Source organism: Trachymyrmex septentrionalis, unplaced genomic scaffold (genome assembly GCF_001594115.1).
Source record: "Trachymyrmex septentrionalis isolate Tsep2-gDNA-1 unplaced genomic scaffold, Tsep1.0 scaffold53, whole genome shotgun sequence".
NCBI classification, from domain to species: Eukaryota; Metazoa; Arthropoda; class Insecta; order Hymenoptera; family Formicidae; genus Trachymyrmex; species Trachymyrmex septentrionalis.
The window spans coordinates 2842376-2854392 of NW_017305705.1; the positions used below are offsets into that span (position 1 = coordinate 2842376).

At 36.5% G+C, this 12017-nt stretch overlaps 3 protein-coding genes and 1 long non-coding RNA gene across 5 annotated transcripts in view; 2 read left to right on the forward strand and 2 right to left on the reverse strand.

The window, feature by feature from the left end:
- Positions 1 to 5498, reverse strand: part of LOC108752019 — a 21214-nt gene extending 15716 nt beyond the window's left edge. The window contains exon 1 of the mRNA XM_018492595.1: positions 5426 to 5498. The gene's annotated coding sequence lies outside the window, so the exon portion shown is untranslated. The remainder of the gene's footprint in view (positions 1 to 5425) is intronic.
- Positions 1588 to 3975, reverse strand: LOC108752021. Its single transcript, XM_018492600.1, has 5 exons — positions 3377 to 3975; positions 2654 to 2968; positions 2353 to 2528; positions 2155 to 2284; positions 1588 to 2000 (listed from the first exon to the last, which is right to left on the reverse strand). The coding sequence occupies exons 1-5, from the start codon at positions 3621 to 3623 to the stop codon at positions 1990 to 1992; spliced, it is 879 nt and encodes a 292-aa protein (XP_018348102.1). The 5' UTR covers positions 3624 to 3975; the 3' UTR covers positions 1588 to 1989.
- The window catches only part of LOC108752024, a 16230-nt gene continuing 5809 nt past the window's right edge, over positions 1597 to 12017 (forward strand). The window contains exons 1-2 of the long non-coding RNA XR_001939525.1: positions 1597 to 1609; positions 7665 to 7667. This is a non-coding gene — a long non-coding RNA (uncharacterized LOC108752024). The remainder of the gene's footprint in view (positions 1610 to 7664; positions 7668 to 12017) is intronic.
- Positions 6013 to 12017, forward strand: part of LOC108752020 — a 6875-nt gene continuing 870 nt past the window's right edge. Inside the window, exons 1-5 of one of the 2 annotated variants that reach the window (XM_018492598.1) lie at positions 6013 to 6089; positions 8719 to 9385; positions 9912 to 10261; positions 10385 to 11195; positions 11538 to 11919. In XM_018492598.1, the coding sequence (XP_018348100.1) occupies positions 8835 to 9385; positions 9912 to 10261; positions 10385 to 11195; positions 11538 to 11919 (2094 nt within the window). In that variant the 5' untranslated portion in view covers positions 6013 to 6089; positions 8719 to 8834. The remainder of the gene's footprint in view (positions 6090 to 8718; positions 9386 to 9911; positions 10262 to 10384; positions 11196 to 11537; positions 11920 to 12017) is intronic. The other variant, XM_018492599.1, reaches the window with a different exon arrangement.

The window sequence follows — 12017 nt, forward strand, 5'->3', positions numbered from 1 at the left end:
GACATATATTTGTAATTAATTTTGTATCCGTGTCTTCTATGTTATATAACTTTCTATACCACAACGAGACGCCGACATGTTTGCAGATGCGAAGGAAAACGGGCTAACATTTAGCGCGTGTTAAAAAAAGAATCGATGATCGATAAAAAAAAACCGTTTTTCTTTCCCATAGTGATATTTAATTTTTATCCTCACGATGTTATCTGTGGGACACGGCGAGAGTTAACGACGTACTTAGATCTCTTAGAAAGGGATCCATCCACGCCTCGGAATTGAAAGAAAGATGGTAGTAGGAGAAACAAGTTGCTATTCCCACGCTGCGCCTGTTCGGGATGCTACAAGCACTTTCGCTATCCAACCTTATCGAAGCCGGTGCATTGCGAAAGGCAGGTAATAGGTTCGCGATTGTAAGTACTTTTTGTTTGGCTCGGACTCATGCTCGAAATCTTTTCACGAAGTGAAACGTACGAACACGATAATGGTAAAGTGATCAGGTAATTATCGTAAGTACGAATTGCTCTTAAGTTGTTGTTTTGGTTAATAGAAACAAATATTGACAATTTTCTGACAAAAATCAAAAATTCAATTACTACTTGCTCGCATCGTGTACACACACTTCGCCCAATAGATCGATCGGGAAATCATTTAACATTTTTCGTTTTATCTACGCGAGCATCGGTCGAAATAATATTCCAACGACTGTGGAAAATTATATCGAGTCTTTCTCTCGTGCTTCGTATCAATGATCGTCTCGGAGAAAATCTCTTTCAACTTCCCGCTTGGAGGTGACGTTGAAAAAACGAGAATAAAAAACAATTCCGTTCGTTTTGTAATCAGTCTTCTCGTAACCGTCGTAATGTCACAGTCTTTCACCACGGTGCACCTGAATATTGCGGCTCTACGCTTCCAGCACCTGTTCCCACCTTGACACCTGATGGAGCCTTCTCTCGTGCTCGCTTGTCCGTAGGGGTTCGAAAGCACATCGCTTGTCCACGCAATGCAGTCGATGCCGGCGATCGGCGCGCCAGTGATGGCCGATGCGCGTTACGCATAATGCAAGACACATTTTGCAAAATTGCGTCTGTAGTTTCAGTTTTATGACCGTTCATTTATTTACTTGCATTACATACATTACATTCTAACGTTATTTTCAGCCATATGTACAAATAACAGATCTGCGAACATTTTTTAACTGTTCTATGTTATAACGGATTTTCGAGCCCTCATCATTCTACATTCATTAGAAATGTTAATAATTTAATTCAATCAAGTAAAACAAGAGGCTGTTAAAGCCAATCGAATTATTTTATATATATAATCTAAAATATCATTCACTATTACAAACGTTTCGATCTATACACATGAGGTCATTATAAATGTTACAACAGCTGGTGATAAAAATGGTACAAAATTTACAATTGCATATAGGTCGAAAAATTTATTTGTAATTATACATATATATAATTTTGGATTAGCATTAAAGTTCAATTAATTCAAGTAGCGCCTTGTTTTATGATTAATTTTTAATCATATGAGCCATTATTTTTCATTTCATTGTTTTATAATTTAATTAATTTAGATAGATAATTTTAATAGTAACTATTTAATCGTAATAGAAATTCCTTCTATTGCGCCAAGAGATTGACAACCATACATACACGGCCGCATTCCCATCTCGATATACTTTTTTCTATATTATAAAACCGACCAACGTACTTCGTCAATAATATTTCAACGTGAACATAATTGAAGTAAAGATTTTGTAGAAGAAAAATAAGACCGCCTTTATTTCACATAAGTTAATGTTGGGAAACAGAGATCACATATAGATAATTATAATAGATGAAGAATTGTTTTATGGCAAATCTAGGGCTACAATTTCTTATCGAGTCCACCATTGTTAGCATAAACTATAAATATAAACAATATGAGTGATTAACAAAATATTCTTCGTTTCTAGTAGCCGCCTTTAATAAATCCGACATATTTCTACGTGGAACCTAAAATAATAAAATTACGTTTATATACGCGCGTAAATAAAAAGTAGAAATGTCATTATTAATGACAGACAAACAAACAAAAAAACAAGAAATCGCATTTTAAATTAATTAGCAATAATTAGTGTTAATTAATGAATTAATAACGAGCGCTCACCACCAATGCATTCCGGACTTTTACAAGGTGGTTTAGTTGCTGTGTTGTGAATTGCGTAACAATTCACGTCACATTTGTAGCGTAAGACAGGATTGCCGCATCCAGAGCAATCGGGCTGCACGCTTGGAAACTACGATTATATTACATCATCTTTTAATATATAAAGAATATATTTCTGACTCGATACGGTATGTCTACCTGTGCGCCAGTTTGTTGAATGCAAAGCCACTGATTGTACGCGCAGCCACCTGCGGCTCCGAATCCTACTCCGTACGTAATTTGCGGTACTAACGAGATTTGAGGTACTATAGGAAGCGATGGTACTGATCCAGGGTAACAGGGGGGACTACCAGGACGACAAGGACCTCCGGGTGCTGTAAATCGGAAACGAGGCCGACTTTGTTGTAAAATGTTCTTCGTCCATTCAATTGAATTTTCAGGAAAATTATATCACTAGATTCTATGTATATTAATAAACAGAGGATAATTTTTGACTCACGACAGCAGCCTGCTGGAGGAAAACCCCACCCAGTACCATTTCGAGTACCAAAAATACCGAATTCAGTAGCATTACCACCGCCACCCCCGAAAGGGTTAATGACGTTATTAATGCCGATGTTCGTCGTTATGTTAGTAGTCCTTAATCCGGCACCGGATGGACCGCAGTTTCCCGATTCGCATTCCGTCTCGTATTCCGTAATGATCTGATGCCTGTGCCTGGTTCTTTTCGTGCAGTAGCCGCATTTTTTCTCGCAATCGAGATCCAAGTGATGTTCGCACTTTTTTAGACACGTTTCCAGACAATGGGCGGAATCTGTAGAAGTTTTATCGTTTACAATAGTAAGAGGCACAATTTCCTTCGTAACGCGAATAAATGTAACAGAAAAACGGGGTAATACGGGGCATATAATTAAGCATAATTAACTGTACAACAATAAAGCCCGTCACGATATATTTGTATCACGTTTATATTTATCCGTCGTACTCGTATATATATATATATACTTGAAACTCGCGCTAACGATCAACCAACGTGTTGCGTAACTGCGTCTGTTACGTTAATAAAAGATCCAGTAATTTTAATTTAATGCAACGGTTTATCTTTCTCAAGCGATCGTGCAACAGCTGCAGTTGCATAATATGTCTGAACGACGGAGCGCTTCCGAGCGTCCACGCGAATTTCCCGTGTTTATCCCGATTGTTATAGCGATTGATGATCTACCAGTTTCCGGCCCGTCTCCGTGATTCGTGTGCTGACCGTGTCTCTTCGGCCTCATTAAACACTTTACGTATTTCTTGTAGTCCGGATTCCGGCATTCATCGTACACCTTCTGCTGCTGATCCTCGGTGCCGATGATCGGTGCCTCGGTGGCTCTGCCGGCCTCGGCATTCCTTTCGGCGTGCGCCAACAGCGTGGTCAGACCGACGACGACGAGAAGATACGCGGCGAGCAAATGCGTCACTTCCATAGCGCCGGGTACTTCCCAACGGAGTAATCGGGCGGGATGAGCGACAACCCTTTATACCTTAAGCCGCTTACCCGGGGCTGCGGGGTTAACGACCGTTACCGACATTTGCGCTGTCAAAGTCTTAGTTGGAAATGTTTGCGCCGCACGCCCTCGTAAAGATACGCACTCGTCGGCTAATATATTAACGCGTAAATTGTTATCTGCCTCTTGGCAACGGAGTGCAACGTTAAATTTGCACTGCTTATCGCGAATACCGGCCGCTGCGGGGCTGTCGTCTCCGCTGTCCTCTCCGAAAGTCGCGATACGCGCGGCGCGGCGCGGCGTAACGAAGGCAGGGGGTTGCAAACTGCTAAAACACACTTTCGTAATGATAATATTGGCGCCATCCGCAGACGTGATGTTCTCACACACGGCTGCAATCGTTAGATATAGTTGAACAAACATTGGGTACGGTCAATGCGACGCTACAAAAATGCTTTGAAGCGTTTTTTTTTAATTGCTCAGTGCGTAAAATTCTTTCTTCCAAATTGATCCATCCAGAGACGCTTCGAAGCATCTGTAGCGGGACTTTGGCACACATCCATTGGCAATACAAAGAAATAGATAAAAGACCGGAGGATTTTCTACCTTTCACATCGGTGCGTTTCAAATAAATTAGCGTTCAACGCATCTTTATTTTTTAGTTGTTCGCGCTAAGACATCTTGACTTGCACCTTTCTTCCTCGTAATTCTTCTCTCGAGCGTTATCTCATACAACTCGTTTGTTCCGCAAACACATTTATTCAAAACGTGTCATCGCATCGCGCTCAAAGAAATCATGGTTGGTGTTAATCGTGATTTGATACAACGTGAATTGCTCGCGGAATGCTCGCTTTATTACGATCGAGCGAAATTAAATAATTCTGCAAATATACACCACCGCCTTAATTAAGAATTTTGAATGTAATATTTCAAAAATAAATAGTCCGTCTCCCAGTTGCAAATATCGAGCGATGAAATAACTACTTCGAATAGGTCAGCGACACTTTTGCTCTTATCATAATCTTCTGGAAATTATAGAGCAGGAAAATCGTTTTTATTTACATTACTCATCGATAAAGTCGCGCGCGAATAAATACGCTTTTGGAATTTTAATATTTATCCTTGCATTCTTGGGAACGAACCTGATTATTTGAACAACCTGATTGCAGCGTGAAAATTCCATTATCAATTTGATTCTGTTTACGTACTCCATTTTTTCGGTCTGATTCGACGCTTTAGTACAGTTATTTACTGTACTTACATTCGTGGCGATCATTGTGAACCGCTTTAATAGGTCATACGATTATAAAATCTTTCACGCTCGTATCCACGTACGTGATTTATCGCGATTTATAAGGTCTCTTCCGGTCATGGAAGTCTCCATTCAAGGGAGAGTACCGCTACCAGTTACATATACAAAGCTGTTGACGAAAGGCTCATTAAAGGGTGGCGACAAAGTAGGAATTAGTTCACTCAATCTTTGACACGGCGATCGTCTCTTCGGTACTCCGAATTCTTTTATCATTAAATGACACCAGTACTGATGCCAAGCAAAGCACAAGTCATCGTAACATCAAAATCATGTCAAAATGACTCCAGAATTCATTATTAATTATCACTTTTCAGCCAGTAACGATTTTAATGCCATTTTAACGTTATCGTGACTTGTTGTTCCGCTTGAGAGACGACGCTCGAAGTGTACCGTGTACATTCGCGTAACTTCGAAGATTACGGTTTACTAACAATAAGATACAATATGGTCTTCGAACAAATATACGTACATATCGCAGGCATTCCGTTTAACAGCGATTTCAACCGAACTAGAGACAGGTGAGGTCCGATGCGGACTTTCTAAACGCCCTGTATACAAACGGCTTCCCCATCGATGGTAGGGGGACAGCAGGTCTCGCTCTCTCTCTCTCTCTCTCTCTCTCTCTTGAACGTACTGGCGGCTCCATCCGTGTGTTCGAGACGTACAATGGCCGCCGTGTGAGTCGACGTGCTGCGTGCCTCAAGTATTAATCGTCCTCAATTTTCCCGACTTAATTTGCCGGCTGAGAAACGCCCACGAAAAAAAAAAAAAAAAAAATGCGCGACGCCCCGCCGCGATGGTACCATTCGGCGAGAGTCCGTGCGACAGCGAACTCCGATGGACGACGCCCGCGTCCTGACGGACCATCATCATCGTCGTCATCACCATCATCGCGTGTGTCGTTGACGCTTCTTGACGAAAACACAGTGGCCGGTAGAACGCGACTGATCGGGCGCATCACATCGTCGCAAAACAGTTGTTAAACTCTCACGAAGAGAGACCCTGACGATCGAAGTGAACGTTTCTACGTTGCGTCCGTTCTCTCCCTTGATATTCAGTGTCGTGAAGTATCAATCACACTAGACTGGTGTATGTGGTGTTGTGTTACGCACATGCTGCTCCGCTTTAGGAAGGTAATTAAATACTTCTGTAAAATACCTTTTGATGTTGGATCTTTAAAGATCGTAAGAATCAAATATATATGTATATGTAGAAGAGATCTAGGTACTTTGTTGTTTTTTTTTTTTTCTTTCGCGGAGTAAGACCGTATTATTTTCGAAAATAATCGGCTTCCCGATATTTTGTACACCGAAAAAAGGATTTGATAATAGTATCTGTTATTAAATGTTTCGGTGAAGTAGTGTCGACTAAATACTGACAGTTACTAAATAATTTAGTTAAGTAAACGAAATAGTAAACAAATTAGTTCAATAAATGAAATTTTATTCAAGTCTACTACAAATTTAGTTCATTCAAATCAAACATTAGTAATTATTACTAAATTTTAATGGCATTAAATAAAATATATCGCAAGTATTATCAAATATAATAATACTTGCGATATATTTTGTCAAATTGCGATTGTGAAAAAAAAGATATTTGATAACTGTTGTAAAATTTTTGTTGAAAATAATAAATTATTTAGTAATAAAAGCTGATAAAACATTTGATTACTACAACCATACTTAATTGAAAAGATAAGCAATTTTATTAGTATTACTGAATTGATTAAAATAATAAATATATTTGACTTATTATTAAATATTTAATTAAAAAATATCTTTAAAACAAAAAAATAGATTATACAATTTTTAATATTTGAAATTATACTGTATTTTATTAAGTTTTTAAAATATCTTATTTATTATTACTTATCTTTATTACTTATTTTTTAATAACTTTAAATATCGAACATTCAAACGAAATATCATCCTTCATCTAAAATGTGGAAATAACATATTTCGATATCATATGCTTTCAAAATGTCAACTATGTGTATTCTATATTAACTATTTTCCTGTACAATTCAACTTCATAAACTTAAAAATGAATTTCTGAAACCTAAAGTAATACATTTGTGCCATAAATAATGCAAACAATTTCTGTTTTCTTTAAAATTATGTTATATATTTTATTATTCTGAATGATAAATTATTTTCAGCATTAGAAACTATCACATATCGCAATTTGAATATTTATATATATTATTGTATCGAATCCATAAAATTATTAAGGTACAATCGTCTATTTCAGATACACTGGTGAAAAAAGGTGATTTAAAAAGATTCGTCATGAAAAGCATTTCTCCATAAATCAATGCGCATTCGTGTTACTTTATACAATATTTGAATAATTATTTTCTCTAGATTTTATGTATTATATAATAATTAAATAAACTGAATTACGTATATTTGCCGAAAATTAAATTAAATGATTTAGCAATATTTATTAAACATTTTATTATAATTTAAATATTATTGATATATATTAAATATTTGATAAATTATCACCAAATTGTTTAGTTGATTCAATTATGGACTAAAATTGTTAAATAATAAGCTAATAAAAATATTTGATAGCTATTATCAAATATAATAATAGTAAACCAATATTTAGCAAATATCCATAATTAAATGTATTTGGTAACTGTGACTAATCAATTTTTTCAATGTAAAATGTAAAAAATCTTATGATCGAAGTCCAAATAGTTAGTTTCAAAAATATGACTGAAGAGTTCTGCATAAAGATTTGTTCAAAATCATTTATACGTAGATAATCCAATCAGATTAATATATATATTACAATATTAATTTATAATATCATCATGTAATATTTCTTGCTTAAGCTTTTTTCAGAGGTGTTTAGGCTTTTAAAAATTTACGAACATATTCAATAGCACACAGTTCTACGAAAAAAAGTGAAATCACTGAATTATACGCGCATTGAATCATATGCTCATCATTATATATACACTTTAACGTTACTTTTCCTGGTATGGTTAAATAATAGATTATTCCGATAGACAGACAGAGAGAGAGAGAAAGAGAGAGAGAGAAAGAGAGAGATAGCGACTTACGTCGCTGTAAAAGAATGCTATAATTAGCGAATCGGTTAAACTCCTTTTGTAAGCTTAAATTACTGTGTTTGTAACTTGCATTCGCTATTCAAAGTTTCATTGTCACAAGAATATATAACTCGTTTTAAAAACAAATTCAAACTCGCGTGTGTAGTCGAATAAATTTCATTGTTTGAAAGTAATATGCCTTCAAAGTTGTTTCGAATTATTCGACCGTGGAAAGAACGCTTTCGTTTTTTTTTTTTTTTATGGAGAAATCTTATCGCTTGAGTACAGGGAATACGTAGGAAAAGTGTTGCAAATTGAGAAAGTCGCATATATTTACGCAAAAACTCGCTGATCTATAATTATAACGTTAGCAATTTAAGCGGAATGGTATTTGGAGCAACTGTCAGGAATTTTACTGATATAATATACAGTTACTTAATTAAGTGTTAAAATCAATGACTGTTAACTTTTTATGATTTGTTAATTTATTTAAAAAGTGGACCTGAACATGAAACTTTTCATATACGAGTAATTAAATAAATTTCATTGAGCATAGATACTTTTTATTTATATTTCGTTCAGAAAATTATAAGGAAAATCTATTGAAAAGACAATGTGAATATTATAACTGTTATTTAGATACATAAAATTTAAACACACATTAATTATATCATCGAATTATATTATTCATTTCATAGGCAGCAAATAGGAACTAGCAGCCATGCTGGAGCTATGACAGTCGTGTATTCGGCTGTTTGAAAATCGGCTATACTGATGTATTTATGATTCGGCCGCGGGTCTCGAAGAAGAAACGATGGCAACGGAGGAAAAGGAGATTCCAGTGGGGTCTCCTTGGTACGGCAAGGTTTTCGAGTGTTGGAGGAATCGGAATCGAGTCAGTCCCGGCAGAATCGAGTTGCCCGACTGCGATTTTTTTATCGTAGCACCGCGGCGCACGCTGCGCGTTCTGAGGCCGACCCTGAAGAGCGGCTGGTATTATGAGACGGCGGTTGACCGGCCGGAGTCGGTCAACGACAATTTCTTTAATCGGTGGACCAGAAGACCGCATCCGTCCGGAAATTGCAGGTGCTCTTTCCGCCAGTCCGCCAGCGCGTTGAGCACCACCGAAGAGCAAATAATATCCGCGGAATTGAATCACATCCGAACAAGTCTCTGCGAGGCCGAGAAGAACGCGCGTGGAATCGAAGAATTGGAGCAAAGGGTCTCCGTGAATCTGCAAAAGTTACGGGACGATTCGGAACTTTCCGACTGCGCAAACGAAACGACGGTGTCTTCGGCATTAATGATTGATCGCCAGCCGTTCGAGCAGAGCGCCAAACAACAAATTGTCAAGGATTTAGAAAGGTAAGTTCATTACATAAACTCAACTGGTACAATGGATAAAAATGAGACGCGAAGAATTTTCCTTAATTATCGTTAAAACATTTTTAATAATGAAATCATAATTAATCCTGAATACTCTATCCTGAAGTGCCTGTTAGTTTTCTTCGTCTTTTTCTACAGTACTTGATTACAGTACAACTTCATTTATTCGAACATGTCATCAGGGGAACAAGACTGTTCCGATAACCGAATGATTCAGATAATAGAGGCTCACTAGCTCTTCCTCCTATCAATTCTTTTTAGTTTCAGTAATAATAGCTGACGTTCAAATTTGTTAAATTCGGAAACTGAAGTCGAGTATGTTGCGCTCTTATTATCTGAATGGATCGGTTAATAAGTGCTTAGCTATGAGTGTATATTTGGAATTGAGTATAAACCTGTTCATATAAATGAAGTGCAAATAAACGTAATCCTACTATATTTGATAAGTTAAGAAGCATTATATTAGATGTAGGTATATAAAAACAAAAGAAAATAAATTTTATAGGTATATCAATACACTTTTGGAAGAGGTACTTGATGATACCGTTAAGAATATAACTAGTGTGGAGAAAGATAATGTTCAACATTCTTGGCAGCGAACGAAAAATAATTTGATAAAATCACAGTCCGATAAATCCAAAGAGAAAATTTCGATAAAGAAAGACGGAGATGACTCCTTTATCGATAATCCTCGTCTTCTAGAAGATAAGACGCAGGAGGAATGGATTACAGAAAACGAACGTAAAAATCAATTCGCCAGAGTTTCGATAAGCGAGGGTTATGTGAATCCCGCTTTCGTTGGCTCGACTGATAAACTAGCTTCTCTAGATTTCGATTGTTCTGCAAGAAAACACAGTAAGCGATATATTTAAGAAAAAAATAAGATTATTTTATTATTTCATTAATAAAAGAATTTCTATAGATATTCATTTTACACAATAAAACCTTTTCACTACTGTTGTACTATTTTTGGGATAGCAGGTTTATACCTTGGAATACCAACGGAAAGAATTCCTTCGGAAAAATTGGATTGTGTAGATTCTGGAATAAATAGCGTAGAAACCATCGAGTTTCAATTACCTGATCAAGAACCCAGCTTTGAGCAGTCTCTTTTACGAATCATTGATGAGAAGTTGGGAAGAGGTTCTTCAATGAATAACTCGGAAGAAGATAGTCTCGAAAAAAATTTGCAAAAAGCGGTTCCAGTAGAGGGAGAACGTGGGATTGACTTTCAAGAGATTGAATTAATTTCGTCTAAACTTGAGACATCATCGACAGATCCTGATTGGAAAGTGGAGCGACTGGAAGATACTGCTAACGTGGATTGTAATTTCGAGAAACTACGCTTAGAATTCCAAAGCAACGACAGAGATTCATCTCCAAATGGCAAGACTCTATTAAAGATTGATGTAAAATTAACGGAAAGTTCTCCTATTGAGCTCAAAGATTACAAGAAGAAATGGATCGAATTCGATGAAATCTCTTCGCAGGAAAATACCAAATTAAGTCTCCGCGATTCGGTAACGCTTCGAAGAAATAAAAAACCAACTATAGTTTTTCTACACGGTTTTGGTTCCTCGGCAGAAGTCTTCGAGCATCAATTACGGTATTTCTCTTCTCTCGGTTATCCTTGCATTGCTCCCGATATGCTCGGGCACGGTATGAGCTCAGCGCCCAGACGTCCTAGAGATTATCATTTCAGCAAATTACTCAAGGATTTGGACGCTGTTCTACACTATTACGCTTTTAAACCTGGGGAGAAGTGCGTCTTAGTCGCACATAATTACGGGTAAGATATTGTTTGCTTAAAACTGTACAATTGTAAAATATTCTTTTTTACTTTTCCATAATTTGTCTCGAACAATTACTTTTGTAAAAAAAAAAGTTTCATTATATTAGATTTATATTATATTTTTATATTAAATTTATTAGATATTTTTTTTATATTTTAGCAATATTAATAAAATTGCACTGTAAAAAATAAAATGTTAATAAAGATATTTTTTAACATTTTTATGTTAATTTTAATATTTTTGCATGTCTCAGAAAGCCTACTATACGTTTTTAAGTTAAAATTAACATTTTATTTTTTTACAGTATGATATCTGCGAACATTTTGTATAAATTTCAGGTGCAGTTTTGCTACAGCATTAGCTTGTAAATATGATAATAATATTCATCAACTTGTGCTAATATCGGGCGGTGGTCCGACTCCTCTTGCTCCACCGAGCACAGAATGCGCGGGTCATTGTTGTCTCAGGGCGATTCTCGCGCCTCTGCTGATGTGCGGTTTTCATCGAGATATTCTCTATTCCGCGCGAGGCCGACAGCATCCTTATTGCGGTCAAGAATCGATGAAACAGTGGCCTTCGCACATGAAATACGTATTGAAAGGCATGAATTGGCCGCAGGGTGACTATGCCTTCCACAGGAAGGTATGCACACCAACGCTTCTAATACATGGACTAAGAGACAATAAAGTGTCGTTAGTACAAGAATGTCAAATGGAAAGGGTAAGTTCATATCATGTGATCTATCATCCAATTAAATATTATATATATAAATAAAATATATATTATCTAAAATATAAATATAGAAGTTATATACATAT